The sequence below is a fragment of the Centropristis striata genome, chromosome 18 (genome assembly GCF_030273125.1).
Source record: "Centropristis striata isolate RG_2023a ecotype Rhode Island chromosome 18, C.striata_1.0, whole genome shotgun sequence".
Classification (NCBI taxonomy): Eukaryota; Metazoa; Chordata; class Actinopteri; order Perciformes; family Serranidae; genus Centropristis; species Centropristis striata.
Genome location: NC_081534.1, coordinates 15,816,835 through 15,839,426, shown reverse-complemented (window position 1 = coordinate 15,839,426; position 22,592 = coordinate 15,816,835). Strand labels below are relative to the sequence as shown.

At 40.0% G+C, this 22,592-nt stretch overlaps 2 protein-coding genes and 1 long non-coding RNA gene across 5 annotated transcripts in view; 2 read left to right on the top strand and 1 right to left on the bottom strand.

The window, feature by feature from the left end:
• Window positions 1–15,306, top strand: part of LOC131990839 (protein EFR3 homolog B) — a 37,009-nt gene extending 21,703 nt beyond the window's left edge. For all 3 annotated transcript variants that reach the window (XM_059355998.1, XM_059355997.1, XM_059355999.1), the window contains 17 exons: window positions 2,976–3,110; window positions 5,198–5,276; window positions 5,684–5,819; window positions 6,464–6,625; window positions 6,818–6,929; window positions 7,025–7,076; window positions 7,620–7,792; window positions 7,910–7,985; window positions 9,257–9,418; window positions 9,842–9,973; window positions 10,126–10,193; window positions 10,290–10,417; window positions 10,806–10,897; window positions 11,017–11,065; window positions 11,658–11,764; window positions 11,869–11,918; window positions 12,007–15,306. In XM_059355998.1, coding sequence (XP_059211981.1) covers window positions 2,976–3,110; window positions 5,198–5,276; window positions 5,684–5,819; window positions 6,464–6,625; window positions 6,818–6,929; window positions 7,025–7,076; window positions 7,620–7,792; window positions 7,910–7,985; window positions 9,257–9,418; window positions 9,842–9,973; window positions 10,126–10,193; window positions 10,290–10,417; window positions 10,806–10,897; window positions 11,017–11,065; window positions 11,658–11,764; window positions 11,869–11,918; window positions 12,007–12,112 — 1,819 coding nt within the window. In that variant the 3' untranslated portion in view covers window positions 12,113–15,306. The remainder of the gene's footprint in view (window positions 1–2,975; window positions 3,111–5,197; window positions 5,277–5,683; window positions 5,820–6,463; window positions 6,626–6,817; window positions 6,930–7,024; window positions 7,077–7,619; window positions 7,793–7,909; window positions 7,986–9,256; window positions 9,419–9,841; window positions 9,974–10,125; window positions 10,194–10,289; window positions 10,418–10,805; window positions 10,898–11,016; window positions 11,066–11,657; window positions 11,765–11,868; window positions 11,919–12,006) is intronic.
• Window positions 15,307–15,878: 572 nt separating this feature from the next.
• LOC131991201 (uncharacterized) lies at window positions 15,879–17,258 on the top strand. Its single transcript, XR_009396109.1, has 3 exons — window positions 15,879–16,228; window positions 16,709–16,855; window positions 17,049–17,258. It is a non-coding gene; the product is annotated as an uncharacterized LOC131991201 (long non-coding RNA).
• A 1,577-nt stretch (window positions 17,259–18,835) lies between these two features.
• LOC131991200 (pro-opiomelanocortin-like) lies at window positions 18,836–21,080 on the bottom strand. Its single transcript, XM_059356534.1, has 2 exons — window positions 20,840–21,080; window positions 18,836–19,565 (listed from the first exon to the last, which is right to left on the bottom strand). The coding sequence occupies exons 1-2, from the start codon at window positions 20,957–20,959 to the stop codon at window positions 18,981–18,983; spliced, it is 705 nt and encodes a 234-aa protein (XP_059212517.1). The 5' UTR covers window positions 20,960–21,080; the 3' UTR covers window positions 18,836–18,980.
• Between the last annotated feature and the right edge of the window lie 1,512 nt (window positions 21,081–22,592).

The window sequence follows — 22,592 nt, the reverse complement described above, 5'->3', positions numbered from 1 at the left end:
ATGCTGGCAAATTATCTATATCTGATGCTGTGATGGAATAGTGTGCTGGGCTTTACAATAGGCATACCAAAGCATGCCTTAAGACCAACTATTGCTTTATCACGTGCCCCCCTCTTCCCCTTAATAAGCTCATTAGTAAAAGAAAAGTTTTTTATATTGAAATTGTGCGTTCCAAATTCTGAGCACAACTCTCCTTGGAAATGTTCTGTAAATGTACTGAATATTTTCAGTAACTTTGTCGACCTTTCTTAACCCCTGTCCTGCCTGCAGTTAAGGCAGATAAATTAGCCCCTGATGTTACCATGTGAGCCTCATTTAACAGGACACGCCATGCCAACATTTGGTGACAAAGCTGATGGCCCAAAATGAGTCGGCGTTGACCTGCCGCGACTCGGTCACACAGTGCAGAGCCATTGTGTTGTGGCCAACTGGTGCTGTTTGTCTTACGTTAGGCCATATTTGTCCTGGCAGTCTAGTCAGCCATCATCCATGTCATTCATCATCATTGTCATCTCTGAGTAAACCCCCTGAAAGCTCTGCTCCCCTTATGGGCATCTATTTGCCCACCTGCAGCATCTGAGGACAAAGACACTAAGACAAGGGGAGAAAATTTAAAGGAGAAAGGCGGAGTCAGTGTGAAACAGGGGAGCATGCAATGCTTGGAGAAAAATAGCATCACAATTGCGAGCTTGAGTTTGCCAGTGAGAGAGAGAGAGAGAAAGTCTGGAGCCTCCTTTTCTTGGCAGTATTCCACATACTGAAATTCATTTTGACGTCAATGCCGAGATCTGAGGGTTAGAAGAGCAAAGGGGAGGACAGCAAGAAGAACATTGGAAGATTGGGTGGAGGGTATGTAATAGAAAGTACAGTGATGGAAATGTGGAGGTTATTGAAAGAGAGAGACAGATGGACAGAAAGAGACAGAGACAGACACACTCCAGCAGAGAGACCCATTTTCCTCTCAGCTTCCCTTCGCTCTGTGTGTGTTATGCAGCCTGCCCCTGCCGTGCATCCTCAGTCATTACCAGTCCTAAAATCCACAGCAGTCAGTACAGTCTAATTAAGCTCACAGATGGTGTATTTTTCTCTACATTAATCCCTATGCACATGCATAAGTTCATTTAAAGATCAACCTCAGGCAAAGTTTTAGCAAAGCCTTCTGACAGATGAGACTAATTTCTGTAAGGAGTTTATTTCTGGAGATAATAAAATTTTCTCAGTGCCTTCTTTTGTGTGTTATAATTAAAGAACAACCACCAGCAGATTGATTGGTTTTAATGCAGTTTGATGGTGCCTGCAAAAGCTTTATGGTCCCCAAGCGATTTTCCTCTAGGCGTTGCCTCAGCAGAAAATCTTAACGGAAATGATCCTCACCTTTAACACTCCACTCCACAGACTCCAACACATCCACTGTGAATTGTTGATGAAAGCACATGTAAGGTCAGATTGCCTTGGGATAATAATGTCTATGATGCTGATTCTAATGCTAAACGTTTCACCCTTGTGAGTTTCCAAATCATTACACAAAACTGTACAGTGAGAGGCTGTTTGGGTGACCTCAGTATAAAGTCTCCCTTGGGTGTTTTGGATGCACTTTTCCACCAGACAGGGGTCAATAAGAGTGGCTTTGTAAGCATCATTAGTTACTGCTAACCAAATGCTGAGCCTTTTAACAACAGCCACACTTGCATCACTTAAAGAAAACGGCTTTTGGTTTGTGGCCTTAAAGTCAAACCAGGATATTAATCCTGTATTTTTTTATTCTTTTTGCTGTTTTTCAATACCCTCAAATTTCAGACTACATCCACCTGAACGTGTTTTGTATTTTGAATCTGTTTAAAACTAAAACGATCTTCTGCTTCACAAGCATTTTTAGAAATAATGTGAGTCCATATTATATTATGTAAATGCCAACTATCTACTCTGTGGTTGTTTCTTTGCTTGGACAGACAATAAGGTGGAACTGTGAAGTGAAAGTAACTTATGGTCAAGGTTGCGGAAACCCTAGATTGGGAGATGTTGCTCAAAAAGGGTTTTACATTTTACAGTGATACAGAGAGCATTATGCATTGCCAAAGCCATGGCAATGGGAAAGAAGTAACCACACAAGAAGGATGAAATCACAAAAGATACGTTGCCCTAGCTATAATGTTTTGACAGTTTCCAATCAGGAAGCGTACCTGTGTGTCTGCATTATTGTTTTTCAAAACTCTCCACCCATCCAGACTTTTTAAAACAAAAAGAAGTCAGTAGAGTTTTCTAAAGTCTCTGTTTTAGTGGTTTGGAAATGCTGGAATATTTTGGCTGCTAGGTGTAAATGTAGCAAAAATCACGTGATTTAAAACTGAAAAATATATTTATGTGGATGTAGCTCAATGCTTTTTTGAATTTGGGTTAAACTAGAGAAGCCACTGAGAGGCAGGAAGTCGCATTTCCTCCACATGAGCAGCAGGCAAGATGAAAGAGTGAGGCTGTTAATAAATAATGTCATCATTGGTGGACCACCCGAGGCTAGTCATGACTAAGATGGAGTTATAGTGGAGGTTTTAACTATGCATGAGAACAAAGGCAGGCTGGACCCGGTGTAAGTGCCCAAACACACTTGCACACATATACAAACTTAGAGACGGACATTTGCCCCATGGTAATAACAGATTCACAATGTGTACACACACAAGACGCCAAACACAGTCTGTTAATTTTCACTGCAGACAAACTGCAGAGGGAAAAGTCACCTCGGGAGAGAAGGCTGCAGTGACACAGCAGTTCAAAGAGTGTTTTTGTGTCAGAGATTGAGCCTTTGTTGAAATGTTAGTGTTATTGAATCAAATTGATTTCAAACTCTTCTGTCCTTTCTCTCTCTCTCCCTCTCTCCCCATCTCTAACTCTCTTCCCCCTCCCAACTTGACTTCCCCTCCCCTGCTCTTTCTCCTCTCCCTCTTTTCTGCTTTCTCACCTGCATCGCTCCCTACCAGCCGCTCCCCCTCTCCGCTGCAGGCGTCGGAGAAGGAGAAGGAAAGCCCGGTGGAGCTGACGGAGCGCTGCTTCAGGGAGCTGCTGGGACGAGCAGCCTATGGCAACATCAAGAACGCCGTCACGCCTGTGCTGATGTAAGACAGCCCCAAAAACTCTTCTATCCTCTTTTTGTGCTTTGTTCTTCTAGGCATTTGTTGTTTTTGTGACGCATTGACTAAACCTGAAGGAAGGATGCATGTTAATGCTACGTTGCGGCATTTTTATCTGTGTGCTGATTGGCATGAGGGGGCGCAACAAGGTCGTTGAAGGTGACATAGTTGTTCCAGACTAGTGCATGATTTGCAGATGACTCATTTTAAATTGTATGTTATTGTATTTATCTTGAGTTCTGACTGCAAGGTTGTAATTTTGTTGCAGTTCTTGTTCTTTTCTGGCAATTCTGCTTTTCGCAGCGTTGTCGTGCTTCTAAGGTCGTCCTCGATTATCTTTTCATTTAACTTTGGATGTGTCTGAGTCTGGTCCTCTGTGATTAGTTTTTTTTTTAAGTCGTCTGTCTCTCTATCCATCTTTAGCTTCCTCTTTCTGTCTCCTATTTGGATCAATTCAGCACTACTCTTCTTCCTGGAATGTTGTGTTTTATCTATCTGGCCATTCCCTGTATCTCTGTGAGCCCTAGACATTAACGCCTACTCTTTTTTTGTATTGAGTTAACTTTTAATTTTCTTAGTTTTTTGCCTGTCTTGGCTTCCATCCTTGTATCTCAGCTAATGTTTGTAATCTCTCATGATTTATATGTCTCTGAGGTTGTTGACATGTTGGGATTTGCAAGCTGACCATAGCATTTTGAAGCTAAATAAGTTCAGAGAACTGCTGAGGAATACTGTGGATAAAATACTTCAACCAGTATTCATACATGTGTCATGTGCTTGCAGAAATTCAGCTAGCTAATGCAGCCTTGTATCACACAGACTGTATTAAAGAAGTGAATGTAGCCACTGTGATGTGACCCATCGGTTCATAGACCAACATTTTCAAGTCTTTTTGAGTCAGAAGTGACCAATTTGGATGAGAGGGTGAAGCAAAGTAACGTTAGTGCTGTCTAGCTATGACTTTGGTTAGCATGATGCATCCATAATTCATTTTTAACTGTAATATTACATTTGGATGCTAATTTTCGCTGGCAAAAATCCAAAAAAGAATGTATTTAACTTTGAGGAACTGAAGGCCTCTATCTTGATTGACAGGTTGTCATGGTAGCGGCTTTTCTGTCACAAGGTAGCCATGCCCTAAAGCATATCCTGCTTTTGTTGTATATTTTACTCTAAATGGGACCATAATTTACAAGATAAACATGCTGTATTGAAGAAGACTTGAAGTTAGTGATTGAGACCATGAAATCATTAGGAAAATAATTGGTGAGGTAAAAAAGTGATAACTAGTGTAATTTTTTCATAGACCTATATACAACCAGACTTGCCTGCTGGCAATTAGAAAGAATGCAGGTTTAAGGCTCTTGAGGATTGGCTTCGCTTTTTAAGACCTAGAGGCTTTGTCAGCTTCTATCAGTCAGTGGTTTGGATTCTGCATAATAACATTAAAGCCAGCAAAAAAACAAACATTCAGGGACTTGTCTATAATGCCTTTATTCTTTTTTTGTACACCAGAAATCCAACTGCAGCTCCAGTTGCCTTTTTTTTGTGCAGTTATATATTAAATTCTTATCTCTTTTGATTTATTCTTTTTCAGTTTTCTCTCAATTTTCCCTTCAATTCATCTCACTTGTCGTGAGCCGTGTGAGACCAGCTCTCGCCCATCCATCACTGTCCCTGTTTCTGTTGGTTTCAAGCTTTAGATGTTTATTTCGCTCTATGCTCCGTCCCTCTGTCTCTGTGTACGTCAGGATTCTGCAGTCTCACTGTTCATTAGTAATGATTCTGATCAATAACATTGACTAGGTTTTTTTTTCCCTCTTTGCATCTTATGTCAGCATCCTGACAACAGTCAGCAGAGTTAAATGCCAACATATCTCTACTTTTGGTTGTGCATCCATACATTTTTATCACATAAGTAACTCCCCTGTGCTCCATCATAAAAAAATACATTAGGAGTGTTGATGTCTGGCATTTTCCAAACTATAAATTTGCTCTCTATCACTACCATCGCTGTATTTTTTACCTGCTGTATCCTCCCCATCCCTCTCCTCCTGTCTGTATTCCCACAGGCACTTAGATAACCACTCTCTATGGGAGGGGAAGACCTTTGCAGTGCGTTGCTTCAAAATCATCATGTACTCCATTCAGGTGAGTGATATAGTGCCTACACGTCCACAGAGACCTCTTCTGCACCCTCGTTTTTCTCCCGTCTACTCTGTTGAACTTAAATGGAATCCTGAAACATTTTGTGTGAGATACAGAGTACCCTGTTTTCATCTTTGCAAATGTTTTTTACATGACTGATGGGAGCAAAATAGAAACAAGCTCCAGTATTCATAAAACTAAAACGACTTAGAAAATGAGAGATATTTGGGCATCAACCTTTTCTCCTCATAGCTTAATTTTCGACCTGGATGAAAAATGTAAAAGTCAATGACTTTTTTAGTTTGCTGTCTAGTTGAATGACTTGCTCCAATGTAATAGTTTAATGTTTCTTCCTACATTTCTTTTTTTTTATCTCTTACTTTTCATTCTTTCCTTCTCTCCTCTTTTAGTCGCAGCACTCTCACTTGGTAATCCAGCAGCTTCTCGGTCACCTGGATGCTAACAGCAAGAATTCAGCCACAGTGCGAGCTGGGATAGTGGAAGTTTTGTTGGAGGCAGCCGCCATTGCTGCCAGCGGGTCTGTAGGTGAGGAGACAGACGCGCCACACACACACACACACACTGGCATGTTGTGGGGGGGGGGGGGTCATATACTGTATGTTGGAGTGAACTAGTGTCGTCAAAAATGTAGATTCTGTTATGCATATCGAGTCTAAATATTTGATATTCAGATTTCACTCAGATTTAAAAATACTAATTTCACACATTATCAATACACCTGTCTGGTACCTGCAGGGCTTTCCCTCTCTCTCTTCTCTCTGACAGTATGCTAATACACACACCGCCGCAGTGCCCAAAAGCCCCGCCTCTTACTTACTCGCAGTGCCACATTCGCATCACTCATCTCATTCTTGCAGATTGAAAAATAATAATTTGCTGGTTTTGTTGTGGTGCTGGCTCATTAAAGATGACTGGTTGTGATTGACAAAGAAAACAGCAGGAGCGCTGTTTGGAAACACTTTAAGCACATCAACAAGGAAAGACAAACGATACAAGCAAGCCCATATGCAGCGATGCTACATAGCAGTGCTAATTAAAGGTGCTAACACACCAAATTTACAGTTACTAAATAGGACAGGTTATTGAATATCAATGTTTTTTAAGGTTCCAGTATCATAATAAACTAGAGTGAAATATTCTTTTGTGTGTTCACTGTTTTGCGTCTGCAGGTCCCACGGTGTTGGAGGTGTTTAACACACTGCTGCGACAGCTCCGTCTGAGTGTGGACTACGAGTTGACCGGCTCCTATGACGGCAGCACCAACATCGGCACCAAGATCATCAAAGCTCACGAGGAGAGGCAGCTGCAGGAGGCTGTCATCAGGACCATCGGTAAGTCTGCAAGTGGTGTATCTGTGTGTTTTGGTGAATGTGTCTGTGTGTGTGTGAGGCTTTGTTAAACAGGCTTTGGGACTGGATCAGTTTGTCTAAGCTTTATGTTTATATGTTTATTTTGTGTTCCTTTTTTCTCTCATTCCATACATACTGTATCTCTGCTTCTCTCATCTGTCTTTTCTCTTTCAGGGTCATTTGCCAACACTCTGCCGACATACCAGAGGTCAGAGGTCATGCTCTTCATCATGGGCAAGATCCCTGTCCCTGGGATTCACCCAGCTTTGCCCTCCACAGGCTCTGGGTAAGCAAACTGAAAGCTATTCCATCCTCCAGTCAACCACTGGACTGTTGAAATAAAGGGTTTTAATTTGTATCTTAATTTGTTTTCTTCTCCAGGCCTGAGGGCACCAGGATGATTCAGGTCATGTTGCTTAAATCCTTGGTCCAGGTAAGTTTTCAGCCTCACATTAGTATTGATTTAATGTTTTTTTAAAATGATTTGCATAGCTTTGAGATACCTCGTTATGTCCCCAGTGCATCTTTATCATTTTAGGAATGTTTTTAATATAATGATGGTGCTAGAAAATGTGTTTATCAAGAAGTAAATTAAATCTAATGAGTCAGGTTGACACTTCACTTACCGGCTGTATAGAGCATACAGCTTCAGCTTGTTTTGGCAACACTCTTATGATCTCAGAATGACTTTACCCTCATCTTTCATTTCTGTACGGCTTTCCATTTGTCTTCATGTGATCTAAGAAGTGTTTGCACAGCAAGGCTACATCCCTGGTGGTCTTTTTTCTTTACCAAGGACTAAATATGTGCTTATGAAAGCAACAATCGATCTACCCAGGTTGGACTAACTCACTCCAGTCCAAACAAGACGAGTATCCATGTCCCTCAATGTGTAATTTGTGTATATTAGTTAATAAGTATCTTATTTCATGTAAACAAAATCGAACATCTGAATGTGTGGTCATCAATCTCTCAGGTGACGGCAGGTTTCCAGACCACCAACATGCTGACGGCGCTGCCCAGCTCTTTCCTGGAGCCGCTGCTGTCCTTCTCTCTAACAGAGGATCCGGAGATTCGGCTGCTGGTGCTCCAGATCCTCCTCAGTCTCATCGACAGACACGAGAACACGCCCAAGTTCTCCAATATAAGGTGTTTGCGGGGTGTCTGCAGTAGCATGCCAGTTTTGTGTGTATATTTTGGGGCTTCATTTGGAGTGTGTTGGAGTAATTGCTTGTGTTAATCATTGTGCTGTCTCTCTCTATGCAGCATCATCTCGGACATCTCTGTGCTCAAGCTTAAAGTTGACAAGTGTTCCAGGCAGGACAACTTGTTCATGAAAAAGGTACAGCTGGGCGTCCCGGTGGCTCACACCGGTAGAGCGCTAACCATGTATGCCGTGTGCTGCGGCGGAGCCGGGTTCGAATCCGGCCTGAGCTCCCTTTGCTGCATGTCTTCCCCTCTATCACCCCCTTTCTATCTCTCACTATCAATAAAGCAACAAAATGCCAAAAAAATAATCTTAAAAGAAAAAGGTACAGCTTATTTACATTTTTATTACTTATTTAAAGTTTTATTGTGCATCATTGTAATTCAACACTAAGCCCCTGTGATCACTTTACCCTTTCTAAATCAGATTTGACCTTTCGAGTCTGGCATGGAAATGGGAATAAAATTGTCAAGAATCCGTTCATGAATGGGGTGTTTGGGTCATTTCAGACTGTTTTGCATTTCCCAGTTCTCATTTTTTTCACTTCCTTCAGATCAGGTGTTTTGTACAGAAAGGTTATCACTCTCTTCCTGAACAACCCCCGAGCACACCTTTAGTCATATTGTGGCTTTAAATGCCAGACGCAAGTGCACCATCTCCTGGATATGTCAAGAAATTGATGGTATAAACTTTCAGTCGAATATGAATAATATTAAAATACATAAACCTGTCTGTTATAGACAATCAGTGGCATGATTTTCCAGGCCACGTTGCTTCTAAATGTGCTCTAAAAGTAAATCTGTTCTGGGAAAAGGCAACATGTAACAGATTAAAGAAATTATTCGAGCCGTCAAGCGAGGACAAAGAAAATCTAATTGATTACATGCTTTGTGATTAAAGAATCTGAATGAATCACATATGTCAGTATATCTCACATGGATTTTGGTAAATGAGTGATCAATGAATAGACGGTACAAGCTTTTAATGTCAATATTTAACATTTTTATCATCTTGTATGTGCAGTTATGGCATAATTATCAAACAATATGACATTAACCCCCTGCCTTCTGCCAGCAATATTATCCTGCAGTCTGTTGCAATCCTTTTAGCGAATGAGCTTAATCTGTTGCAGGTAAATTTACTCAGTCTGAGTGTGTTGTGACCAGACTGGTCACTAATGGAAGCATCAAGGGGGTTTTGCTCGGCACCTGTGTGTTATTTTTATTTGTATCTTTCTTTACATTCTCGTCCCACTTTTTTTCAGACTTCATGATGGAAAAGAATAATCACAAATTTAAAAAAAATCATTACTCATTCATTTTTATTTTTCTGCAGAAAAAAGTAACACACTTAAACTCTAGAGTCCCCTTCAGACACTTCATTCTCTTTGTCCATCCTCCTTGCAGCACGGCCAGCAGCTGTACCGACACATCTACTTGGGCTGTAAGGAGCAGAGCAGCGGGCGGCAGCACTACGAGTCCCTCTTCGCTCTGTTGAGTCTCCTCAGCGTGGAGCTGGCTAATGAAGAGGTGGTGGTGGACCTCATTCGCCTGGCGCTCGCCTTGCAGGTACCAACGCATGTGCCCTTATGTTACTCGTTTATGTTTTTAGTGATTAATTGTGGAGTTTTCTGTTATTACTCCCAGACACGGTAATCTGCCAACACTGCACTACTGTAATTAGTAATTTAATACAGTCATTAATTTTATTTTTATAGCACTTTCCTAAATCCAAAGCATTTTACAGTGCTTTAAAACAACCATAAATTAACAGGAAATAAGGACCTAAACCCGGAATACCTTTTTTTAAAGTTCAGTCATAACACTAACAATAAATAAAATATATAAATACTAATATATGACAGAAGCTTAAGAGATAGAAACAGGTCTGAGTGCTTTTTATGAAGGTGTTTCTGCTGAATTTGTGACCTTGAGTTCCTCAGGCTTTACATTTGAGGGGTCCTTGCTGATGTGTCTTTGTCTCCTGTGCAGGACCTGGCTCTGTCCACCGACGAGGCTATGCCCATTTATAACCGATGTGCTGTTCATGCCCTCGCCGCAGCCTACCTCAACCTCATCTGCCAGCTCACCACCGTCCCAGCCTTCTGCCAGCACATACACGAGGTCTGGGTCTGCGCTTCTTTGTGTGTGTGTGTGTGTGTGTGTGTGTGTGTGTGTGTGTGTGTGTCTCTGTGTGTGTCTGTGTGTCTGTCTGTGTCTGTGTGTTTATGTGTGTAAAAACCTCTTCAAATAACCTCTTTCCCTCTGCCCTCCAGGTAATAGAGGTGAGACAGAAAGAAAGTCCTTATCTTTTGCCTGAGGATGTCTTCATTGATAATCCCAAGTATGTACCAGCCACATTAAATTTTTCCAAAGGAATATTAAATTTGATATTTGAATATGCAATAATAGAAATCCATATTTCCTATTTACTTCCTAGGCTGCCTCCTTCACTGGAGAAGGTAGAGGGGGATGTTCTGTTTCTCCAGTCGAAGATCACTGAGGTCCTCGGAGGGAGCGGTTATAACACAGATAGACTGGCTACGCCTTACGTCCCCCAGTATACTGGTAAGGAGCTCCAACAATACACATCTTGTGTAATAATTTAACATTGAGTTCAAAAGGCAACTGTGACAAAGAAAAGGAATCCTTAAAATGAGAAATGTAGTCCTCTGTCCAAGTAAATAATGATAATGTTTATCGACTCTCCAGCGCGTTACAACTTTGTGTTGGTGCTTTATTGATTCCTGTATGGAAAAGCAGAGCCGAACTACTCCCCCGGAGCTGGCGGGGATTTAGTGTTTAGCTGAAGGACACTTCATCATTCAGGGCAGACACTTTTGCCGCTCTGGAGCTCGAGCCAGAATCATTATGTAGAAGGACAATCCCTCTCTAACTTAGTGATATGCAGCCTTCATTTGTTAAAAGAAGCAATATGTCTGCACTCTCCTTCCAGATGAGGACCGTCTGTCCAAGAGAAAGAGCATCGGAGAGACCATCTCACTGCAGGTGGAGGTGGAGTCCCGAAACAGTCCAGAGAAAGAGGAGGTAAAGACAAATAAATACAGTGACCTTGTGGTCTAGAACACAAAAATATACTCTCTATTAAAACGTTTATATTACTGTATTAGTGCATCATACTACTTTTTTCTTGTTGTATTCTACAGAGGACACCAGCAGAGGAGATCACCTTTGAAACCCTGAAAAATGCTATTGGTATGTCCATACATTTATCAACTGTTGTGGTTTTTAAAGACACACTATGCAAAAATTGTCCCTTACTGTTTGTAAACACAACATTTACACGTGGCCCCTTCTCTCGGGCTCAACGAAAAGTGAAAGCAAACCATAGATTCTCTCGTTTTCGTGCGAGCTCTGTTCGCCTTGCTATGTTGGCGGTTTTTTTTCGGTGTTGTCTGCTTTTTTTATAGCTTAATGCCTAAAGATTGACGACCAGAAACTTCTCAAACAGCAAAAAGGAAAAGAAAAGACACACTACAGTCAAAGGACACAGTCTCTGCAGATACAGACACATAAGTGATGATTTATAGGGATAATTTCATTACGAGTCTATACATTTTTTTATCATTTTTAAAATTCTGCGTCATTTTTAAAGTATCCGTGAAATTACATACTGGAACCTAACATGTTACTTAAGGTAACTAAAAAATGGGTCAACAATCAGGAAATGTAATTGTTCTGATTCCCTTCACTGCTGTAAGAAGAATCACTGCAGGACAACATTGATACTTTGAACAGAATATACTGCAGCATAGTGCCTTATTAATATGTAAATGTCTCCCTCTAGTGGACAGCGTGGGCATGGAGGAGCAGGAGAGGGAGCGGAGGAGGCAAGTCGTGGAGAAGTTTCAGAAGGCCCCCTTCGAGGAGATCGCTGCCCACTGTGGAGCCAGGGTACGACAAAACATTTTTATTTTAGCCATATGGTTGTATAAAACATTTTCCTTGTTTCAGATTTGTAGTAGTGTCTAACATGATCTTGTTTTTGTCCTGTCCAGGCCACACTACTGCAGAGCAAACTAAATCAGATCTTTGAGATTACAATCAGGTAAGAATTAGCACTTTGGGATACTTCCATTTTTTTGATGACACTGACTAAGTGGATGATCAACTCATGATGTTGTTGACTCTTTCAGACCCCCGCCCAGCCCATCTGGAACCATTTCATCAGGTTACGGACAAAACCAGAGTCGATCTGTACCCATCTATGAGATGAAGTTTCCTGATCTCTGCGTGTACTAGACCAGAAAAAGCAACGTTACAGAACTATTTAACATTTGCGGACAGGGATAGGGATTTTGGAAGGGCAACCGATCGTCACTGTAAAGGCGTCTTCTTTAAAATGGAATCAAACAACCACAGGAGATGAGGAGGAAGCCACGGTTGTTTGAAGCCAACTCAAGAACAAGCCACATCTTGATTAATTTAGCTGTCTGAAAAAATAATTCTTTTGCCCTTTGATCGCAGCCAAAACAAGCCGGTTAATATCAATAAATGCAGCAGTAAAACAAACTTTTATTTCACATACTTCCCCTCAGTTCTCGTTAGATGTTTGTAGAAACTCCACTGGTTGGATTTTCAAATTTAGAAATTGCCAAGAACTGTGAGGCAGACTGAAAGTTATTTCATTGGCTTTAGGATGAATTGACTCATTGCATGCCCTCTAGCTGGACATTTTTTATATAGCACTGCAAAATATTTTGACCTATTTGTCCCTTACAGGGTGCCATACTACCCTCGATCACAACAATAGACTGATCAGTCTTTATATTTTATATTTTATTTGTTTTATTGGTTGTTGATTTTATGGCCAGGACGAGTGTTTATGAATTTCGAGGCATTTTATTTATCTGACATGATTTATCTGTGTATTTTTGTGTGTGTTTGAATGAAAACTGGATAGATGTATACAAATATGATGCTTATCCTTCTCATCTCCCATGTTACTACACTTTTGAACATCTGTCTTTAGTGTTTAATGCTTTACCATTTTTTGTTGCCTTTTTAGTGTTAGCCAAAAGTGCATTTTCTTTCATAATGGGCATTTATAGTTTTGTTTCTAACTATTTTGTCTCTAGCCGTGGTTTTAATGAGAGATAACTATCATCCCAAAGTGAGTGTGCCTTACAAGGTGACTCAAAATTCAAAATCACACACTGCGCCACAGTCATGACCACACTAAACTTCTGAAAATCTGAAGTCTTTACTGTGATGTTTCCCAGATCAAACACTATAAGATAATTAAGGATCCTTTATTTTTCTCTTTCCATATAAATGTGTACATACAGAGAAATATATAAATCTTTAAGCCTATGTACAGAGTAGGGATGTTTTTGTGTGTTTATATATACTGTATATTGGTTCTAATTTTAGACTGCCAGTGCACTGACTGTGTCAATAGAGAAGGGAGAAAGCTACTTAGTTAGTATTCGGATACTTATGTTAAAATCTCAAATAAGTAACCAGCAACACATGAAATCAAAAAGGTGGTTTGACAAGGGTCTGAACAGCCCGCAGTAGAAATCTGCATCATCTCAAGGCCAGTAGATCACCCTAGTAAAGTCTCTCCTGAACCTGAAATAATCAACATCATCATTTGCAGATTTTGAGACATCAGAATCGGGACATGTATTGTTGCCAATACATTTGCAATCCTGATGGAATAACTTTGCACTCTGTTTTTACGCCATACTGCTGCTGCAGCTTCCAAGCAGTGCACCTGTCTCATTCAGCGAGGTTTAAAGGAATACACCACCCCTGAAATCATCGTGTATATCAATTACTCACCCTGTTACCTTGAATTCCTAAAGAAAACTTTTGGTTTTTTTGCATGCCTCCATGGTGAGCCAATAATCCAAAAATGTAGATGAATGGAAGTAAATGGGGGTTCAAATTAAATGACAATAAAACTATATCAAAACATCAATTTATAAACTCTTACACAACTCGTGCAGTATAATCCAAGTCCCATTTATTCAGCTGTATGCTCTGTACTTCCGAAACCTTACAAAATCAGTTTGATTGCATTGTTTTTTTATTGCTTTTGTCAGATGCCCTGTTTTTTATTTATTCCTGTCACTAGCTTTGAAAGCGCTGCAATAAACAAGGAACGGCTGATTTGTGAAGTTGAACTGAGTTCTCTATACAAAACCAACTTATTTCAATACTAAAACCTAACAATGTGGTAGCTGGCTGGAGGGAGATCGCCAAGGAGCTAAAAGTTTCTGTTGCTGTTGACTATATTGTGTCATTTCCAGTATATATCACAATATGAAACTTGTATCTTTTACAAAAGATTAAACACATAGGGAAAAAGCAAATGCACACAAGTGAGAATTGTGTTGGGTGAGATTTTGTAAATTAATATTTTGATATAGTTTTACAATTGTCTCGCTGTATTTTTGGATTCTGTGTTGACCATGGAGACGTGAGAATAATGCTTTTTAAAGAATTCATTCAATCACTTTGGTGGCAAAGTATTCCTTTAAATAAGTCTAAAAGCCATTATGTGTGCATGTGTGCACATACACACAGGTATAAAAACAAAGTATAATGGCAATAATTTGCCACTAGTCTGGCTAACGCAGACCAACTGTTGGTAGCAGATCCTTGCGTGTTTTAAATTGTACCTTCTGTTGTTGTGGTGCTGTGATGGTCACTTTTGTGGTGTTGTAAGAGAATGACCCTCCTGCTCCTGCGCTTCAGTGAACTAACTGCATCGTGTGTAAAACGCGCTGCAGCCATCCTGTTTAATGTAAACGACAGTGTCTGGTTTGTCCCTGATTGTCATGTGTCGCAGTTGTTTTTATTATTTTTTACAATGTAGTGTCTTCTGTATGTATATTCATGTCCACACATGCTAGTGTATCAGATCTGTTTACCCTTACTGTCAGTGCAGGTGTGTGTGTGTGTGTGTGTGTGTGTGTGTGTGAGAGTGTATTTGTTCATGTGTCTATATGAACATAAGTCTTTATCGTCATTACCCAAGACCAAACTCTTCAAACACAGTTTACACTCTTGTCCAGTGACTCTTTTCACCATGTTAACGAAGAACAAGCTATCTTAGAGCAATGTGCAGCTGTCTAAACCTTCCAGTGACACCTTGTAAAATTGTCTTTTTTCAGCATCTCGCAACTTCGCAGTGAAGACCTGTAAATCTACTGATGTGCTTGTCATCATTGCATAGTGTAATGTAATATTAACTGACGGTAATCCAATCTTACTTTTGTCATTACATGTCTGGTTAATAGATCTGTTTACAACGTAGTGCTGTAGGTCAAATCTATTCATTCTGTGAACTTTGCACTTTAAAAACAGGATTACCTAGCGACAAAGGCAGCTTTTACATGGAGAAAATGCCTTACGAGTGTCATACCTGACTTTGCATGCTAGTGATGTTGCTGTGTTGTACAATAAATTTGTCTGTAACCAGAAAATGTTTCAGATTCATTTTTTTATTTTTTTATATCTGCCTGAAATACAGGAAGCTGCAGAGCGTCCTCATATAAAATAATCTTTGATTACAAACACAGATGACTGGTTAATCTTGAGTGCAATTGTTAAGTTTTCTCAAATGTGCTTGTGTTATTTTTTCCACTTGATTGTAATGTTTATTTACACTAAATGCATCAGTGCTTTAGTTATGTAGTTGCCATTCCCATGTCTGTATTTTCTCCAACTTTTAGAGCCTTCAGCAGGATAAAGTATCCAAAAACAATGGACAGGTTGACCTAGAAACTCTGTTTCACAGTTTTGACCTTTGTAATAAGTTCTGCAATTTTGAAATGAGCTAAGTAGCCTAAAAGACTAGGTCAAAACCTGGTATATGGATGTCTACATTTGGTCAATGTGATTTTGTGGGAATTGTTAATGACAACTATTTCAGTGTAATATATACAAACGGCTAGATATACCTTTTGAAATTAAATTATTGATATAAAAGCTCTGTCCATATGAGACTAATGACAACTTGATTGAAAACAGGTGTAAGCTGCGGATGTAGAAAAGGACTGTGGACGAGCAGCTTGAGCAAACAACAGTGTGAGAACAGTCGCTCAGACAGACTCTTGCATACTTACTCACCCGTGGTTAGGGCAGACCTCGTCAGCCAAAAAGGAAAGAAAATATGTATTTATTATAACCTTTGATCCCTTGGCTTTTCATCTAGCGCCATCAAGTCAGGAGTGATAAAACTGTTCACTGTTCGGCCCCAGATGGTGCTCAAGCACCTGCCCTTTGGGACCTCTGACTACAGGGTGCCTTTTTGCAAGACACTTTTCTTTTTATGTCTTTTTCTAAATGTAGAGTATTGATGAGCATCTAACTCAGCAACAACCACTTTAGTGGTGGTAAAAAGAGGTAAGTATGCTTTATGTGTGTGCGCATTGTTTCTACATCTGGCCCCAGATGTGATGAGTGGACCAAAGAGGAGAACGCACACTTTAATTTTGTGTGAAGATTTGTTGATTTTCAATGGTTCTGGTTTATTTATACATCAGTAAAACATACACAATGTGGAACTGCTTTCTTTTTTGTTGCCTGTTCTTATGATAAATTTAGAACTAGTTCTTAATAAAGACTTCCATTTCTTTGTGAATTTTGTAGAAATGTAAGTATTAAACATCTGTATAAGCATATGAGTAGTGAGATAAATATGACAGTAAGTAAATTATGTGCTAACTTTTTTTTTCATTATATAATGTGAACATGAGTGATACACCGCAGGCCTCTGTTAGTGACAGCTACTGGCTGACAGACATCCATCCATCTTGCTTATTGTTCTTTGGGAGATCAACAGAACAAACCTCAGCCACTAATAAAGATCACGTGTCCCACCAGGGATAATAACACACTGCTTAAAGGAATTCGGCTCTGGAAATCGTCATCTCCTGACTTACAGGCCAACTGAAGACATGGGTGAATTACAAGGAAACGTGGCCCTGGGCAACGACATGCAAAAGGCCCCACCTTTTGTCCTCCATAGCAGTGAGACACACAGACTTTATAGTTTATTGATGCTTTGTGTGTTTTTGTACTTGTTACCCATCTCTCTGTGATTATTTTGTTACTCTTTGTAGTCCATTTTAGTCTCTTATGGTTGTTTTGCCCCTTTTTGTAGTCGCCATGACTGTCTTGTTTGTGTTAATTTTGTGTCACGGTTGCTACGTGCCTCTTTTAGTGACATTCTGCAGGAGACAGACAGAGGGCCCCTGAGTCTGCACTCAGGATCAGAGGATGTGTGTCAGTGATGTCACGGACAGAAGAGAAGGAAAGCGCAACGCCCTGGTGATATGCAAACACTCCTACCTGAGAGTCTGTGCAGCCAGCTGGCCCTCATCTTCACACACATCTTCAACAGATTACTGAGGATGTGGGAAGTGCCCTGCTGCTTCACAATTATCAAGATCCCATATACATTTTTCCATTACAGAATTTAATTGCTACAGGCCCTGATGATTATGGTCATAAAATCCTTTGAGTTTGTAGTCTGCTGAAAAGATCACTGGATGCAATCAATATGGGACGCCTCGACATTCCTGCAACACCTTGACTCCCAGGGACATTTGCAGGTATAGTCTACAGACTTCAGCTTTGCATCCAACACCATCACCCCAGACATCCTCCACTCCAATCTCACCCAGGTCACCTCTGTGCAAGCCTGTCAGTAGCATTTTTTCTTCCTCAGGCAGCAGGTGAGGGTAGATAAAATCACATCCAGCACTGGGACCGTTTGTACTGGCGTCCCCCAGGCATATGTGCTCTCCCCACTGCTCTTTTCCCTCTAACCTTACACCAACAACTGCACCTCAGAAAATTTGTCCGTTAAACTCCAGATAATACACTTACACTTATTTGCTTTATCCAGAACAGTGAACCATAGAGCGTATAAAAAGATGCTAATTTACTTTTTTCGTTAGGTCAATGTACCATCTGCAAACATGGAGGGTTATAGTGCAGGCAACCAACACCCTGTGCACCACTGCACTATTTTCTTACTGTCTACAACTGTCATTGTGTTGTTGGTTTTTATAAAAGCTGTACATATAAACTATATTTATTGCATTGCCGTCAGCCTTAGCCAGGGTTTCTCTGTTGTGCTATTTAGCAGTTGTTAGCAACCTAACACACTGAACAAAAGACCATTTTGGGGGTGTTCTTCGCCCAGGGCTATATTTTAGTCAGGAAACTTGACTAACGCTACAATGACACCTGCTTATTCAAGACGTGGCAAAGACAACATGGGATTGCAAAGAAAAAATGTGATTAAATACCGTTGTTAGGACCTGCGTTTAGTCTATTTTTAAGAAAATAGTCCTCCACATGGTCTAAATTCAGGGTTAGCTCACTTTAATGTTTGCCCAGGCTAGTCCAAGGCTACATTCATCTAGTTACTTAACAGGAAACTTGAAAACGGTTTCTTTTATTCTATTTTTCCAAGTCAAGGATCTAAGGATGGATGGGCTGTATGCTGTACAAACTGGAAAGTCCCAGTTGGTTTTCAGCAGGATGTTGGGAGCTGTGGTGACCTTTGTCTTGCTGAGAATTTTCTGGATCCCTGGATCTGAAATCTATCTTTCTATCACTTCTAGGAACATGGTCCTCTTACTGGAAATTTTCCTTTCTGCTTTCAGCTGCATGTAATGGCTCTCATCAGGTGGTTGATACTGTGCTTATTAAATGAAATCAGTCATTACCAATATTGTTTGCCACAAATATAATGATCTTTAATATTTAATATTAATTTACAAAAAGACACCACTCTGTAAATAATTTTAAAATAAATGGATTAATGGATTTTTAAAATACTTTCATTCACACCCACCTCTTGCCCTGTAATAACATTCTCTGCTTTTATGGATCAATAATAACATTCCACACAAGAAAAAAACACCTAAAGAAAGCTTGCAATTCAGACCAAGAAGGTCAAGGCAGTCAGTGGGTGCATTATGCTTTTATTCAACATAAAGCCTTTCTTATCTTCAGCTAAGGCGTTAATGAAACAAAGCTTTGGCTCAGAAAATACATTCAACAACATGCTAATGATTGTGAAAATTGTTTGTAATTTAAAGTTAAGACCTGTGGGTACTAACATGCAATGACTGTTCTCCTCTCAGCCCATTATCCTCTGCACCTCCTTGAATATACTGTTCCTGAAGAGCTTGGCCAGCTGCCCCTGTGGTTTCTCCTCCCACTGTTTCATAAAGTTGCCATTACGTTTAGAGGCAGGTGGGCTCCCCCATCTGAAGTGACTCATCCGGTAGGTTCCATCTTTCCTCTCCTGCGGGCTCAACGGGGCATGTGCCTTAGAGCTGACTCTGGCCTTTGGTAATCCCTGGCTTTCACTTCCTACCTTCAGCTCCCTCTTTACCTCGTTCTCGTGAATGGACAGCTGCCTGCGAGCCTGAGCGGCAAAACTGCCCTCAGACGAGCCTCCTCCCTCCAGAGAAGAGACAAAAACCTTCACAGGCCGACGCTTGCGGCCGGGGGGTTTGCCCCAGCGGAAATGCTCCATCGAATAGGAGCGTCTCTGGTTGATGTGTGCTCTCAGATCCGACTCTGATATCTTGTTTTCAGACACCATGTTGGCCAGAATGATGCTGAGTAAGAGGTCGTCATCATCGTTAACCTTCAGGGCCAATGCACTGAGCTGTGGGAACTCTGCCCGGATCACAGACATGCAGAGGTCAAGGCAGTCCTGTGAGGAAGAAATCACAGAAACACCAGCTTATTATTCACAATCACTGTGAGATCTGTGAGAGATGAAGAGTTGGTAATGAGAAGTAAAGAGTGGGAATTATGGCGCATTCTGGGCACCATTTCTGCAGGATAGTGTACATAGCTGCAGTAACTGTCGTTATCTGTCTTTGGTCTAATCATCATTCATCAGAAATGTAAATACATGCATGAAAGACAAATTTCCATATAAAGAGAGGAGGAGGAGGAGGAGGAGGAGGAGGAGGAGTGATCTATTTAGTTAGTTCAGCAGTTGTTGTTTTTTTTACAGCATTCTTACCCTTGATGATTACAGCACATTCCCATTCACTGTTCGTTCATTTTGATCCTGAGTTATTGTGTATTCTCCCATCAGTTTAAAATTTCGTTCAAAAACAAATATTCTGATGCTAAGTATGCACATTGAAAAAGTCAATGTACAATGGTGTCCAACTTAAAGATAAAACTGAAAAACTAGACTTTTTTCATTGCCGCAAATTGCAATGCCATTAATTAATCTGCCTCATTGCATTCTCAATCTTTTTTCAAAATCCACAAAATGTTAGATAATAGTGAAAATGCCAATAAAAATATCCCAGAGCCCACACTGACATTCTGGATTGTTCTGACAAAAAACAATATATATTTAGTTTACTTTGATTGTCCACAGCAGTACATTGTTGTACTTGTATATTGTATTGTACAGCTTTTGTGCCAGTACTCCTGCTTGGTTCTCCAATCTGTAGGTAGTTAGTACCTCAAACAACCCCACTTCAGAAACTATCCAAACTATCCACTTAATGCTGTTTTAGGTTGTGCACAGTACATTTTGTTTGCCACAAAACCATTTCACTTTAATGTCTATTTAGTAGCTGTTTTGGAGCTTTTGATCATATGACACAATCTTCCCAAGCAGATGGAGTTTGTGCTGTAGTTATGGAATTCATCATTTTCCACTTTTCTGAGCTTGATAAGGCTTGAAAGTTGAGTGTCAAAAACTACTACTACAACTACTAAATGGACCTTGAGGAAAGATTATTTGTCAACTGCTGTTTCACTGCAAGAATGAACTTTTATGCTATTTCAGCTTTTTCTTTGAGTCTGTTTTTTGTTTTTTAATTAAAGGTAATTTTAATTAATGTTGGAAATCCTTTATAGAAACTCAGTTACTTCGCTTAGTATTGGCTGCTACAGAGAGGAAATTAAAAGAAGGCAACAGTATTCATGATAAAGAAAGAGAAGAAGAGTTAGACCTACCTGTAACCTTCCCTTGTTCCTCAGGTCGTTGCAGATAGAGCTCTCCCAGCACACCGACCCAAGCCCGGGGACGCACACGTACGCCATCACCACCACCATCAACCAACAAGGACACACCATCTTCAGCCTGGTGCGAGGACAGAAACACAAGTGAGCCTATGAGTGAAAACAAAGCATTGCCACTGCCTGGGACCTCTTTAAAGGCAGTCCCAACAGGCTCAAATAATCACTATCAGTCTTGCTTCAGTAGAAAATTGCTACTTTTGTGAAGAATCAGTCTCATGATAATGGCACTTGTATAACACTTCCTATAATCCTTACGTAACCTGGAATGTTTCAACACTATCTTTGAGGCAATTGGTGAATTTGTAGCTCAGTGTGTCTTGGGTTGATACTAATCTGTGAGCTACAAAACATTCATCAACATTCCTTTTCAAGCACCACATGCACTGACATAACAGATGGTCATGTTTATCTTTCGCACATAAATTTTATTTAAAAGTGGTTGATGATAAAAAGCCCTGGAAATTGTGATATGTCCCTAAGGGATTGTCTGAACATTATTAAGTCATGTGTTAGGGTTTAGTTAAGGAGGAGGATCTGGTCTGTCTTATTGTTTTGGAAGAGCAGAGCAGAGCAGGGTATTGAAGCTTAAGTTTCCTTGTTCAGGAATTAAATTAAATTTTAATCTTTATCTTGTGAGATTTACTGTTAAATGAAGTTGAATAGTTACATAAAATATGTGCTCACAAATATGTGAACCATAGACTTTATCTATAGGTATGTTTTGCCATATGTAGAGGGCAGCAATTTCTCTGTAATGGAAGTAATTTCACACTTTTTTCATGCACAATAAACTTGTCAGTAACAGAAACCTATGTTTTTTACTGTTAGTGGCAGAGACTGCCATAAATTCACCTTTGCTTCACACATGAGCAATTACTTAATGAGGCATGACTGTAGACCAGTTACATTTTTAGTCATCGTTGTGAACCTTGAAGGGACAGTTCATTCCCAAAATAAAAAAACCCAATTCCAAAAATGTTGTGACACTGTGCGAAATGTTAAATATTATAGCGTAAAAACAGCATCAAATTCAGAATTGTGAGTGTATATTCATAAATTATTTTTTAGCAAATTATTGCATTCTGTTTTATTCACCTTTAAGACAACGTCTCAACCTTTTTAGATCAAGGTTGTACACGTTTTTCCTCTTAACTGTATTGCTATATATCAATCTAGATTATCTTTAATATAATGGCACTAGATGGCACTTAGCTTGTGATGCTCAAAGTGCTAAAACATGCATTTGAAGAACTTAACATCAAAGTCTCTTTCAAGAAATCAGTTACTAAACATTAGCTAGCTTAGTGGTGCTAGGTGAGCTAGCAGTATCGGTAGGCTTTGGAGCTAACAGCACAAGCTAGCTAACGTTACAGCAGTGGTACGGTTGATACTACAAAGAAAATAGTTCCTACATGAAAATGCTCAAAATAAGGGTTGTGGATAACTTCTTCTGTCAAATTCAAGAAAAGGCAGACATCTCTATGGCTGATATCTCCAACACTAGACAACTCACACCAAAACAGTGAAAAATAGCACTACAGGTAAGAATAAAAATATGTTTTTTTTAATTTATTCACTGTCCTAGAGCCTCATCAGAGTTGCTGCAAACTGATTTTCTACTGCTGGTGTCACAATGTCTCAGTTTTTTTTATATTAAACTTCTCTGCATTGCCTTTTTCTGTCCAAC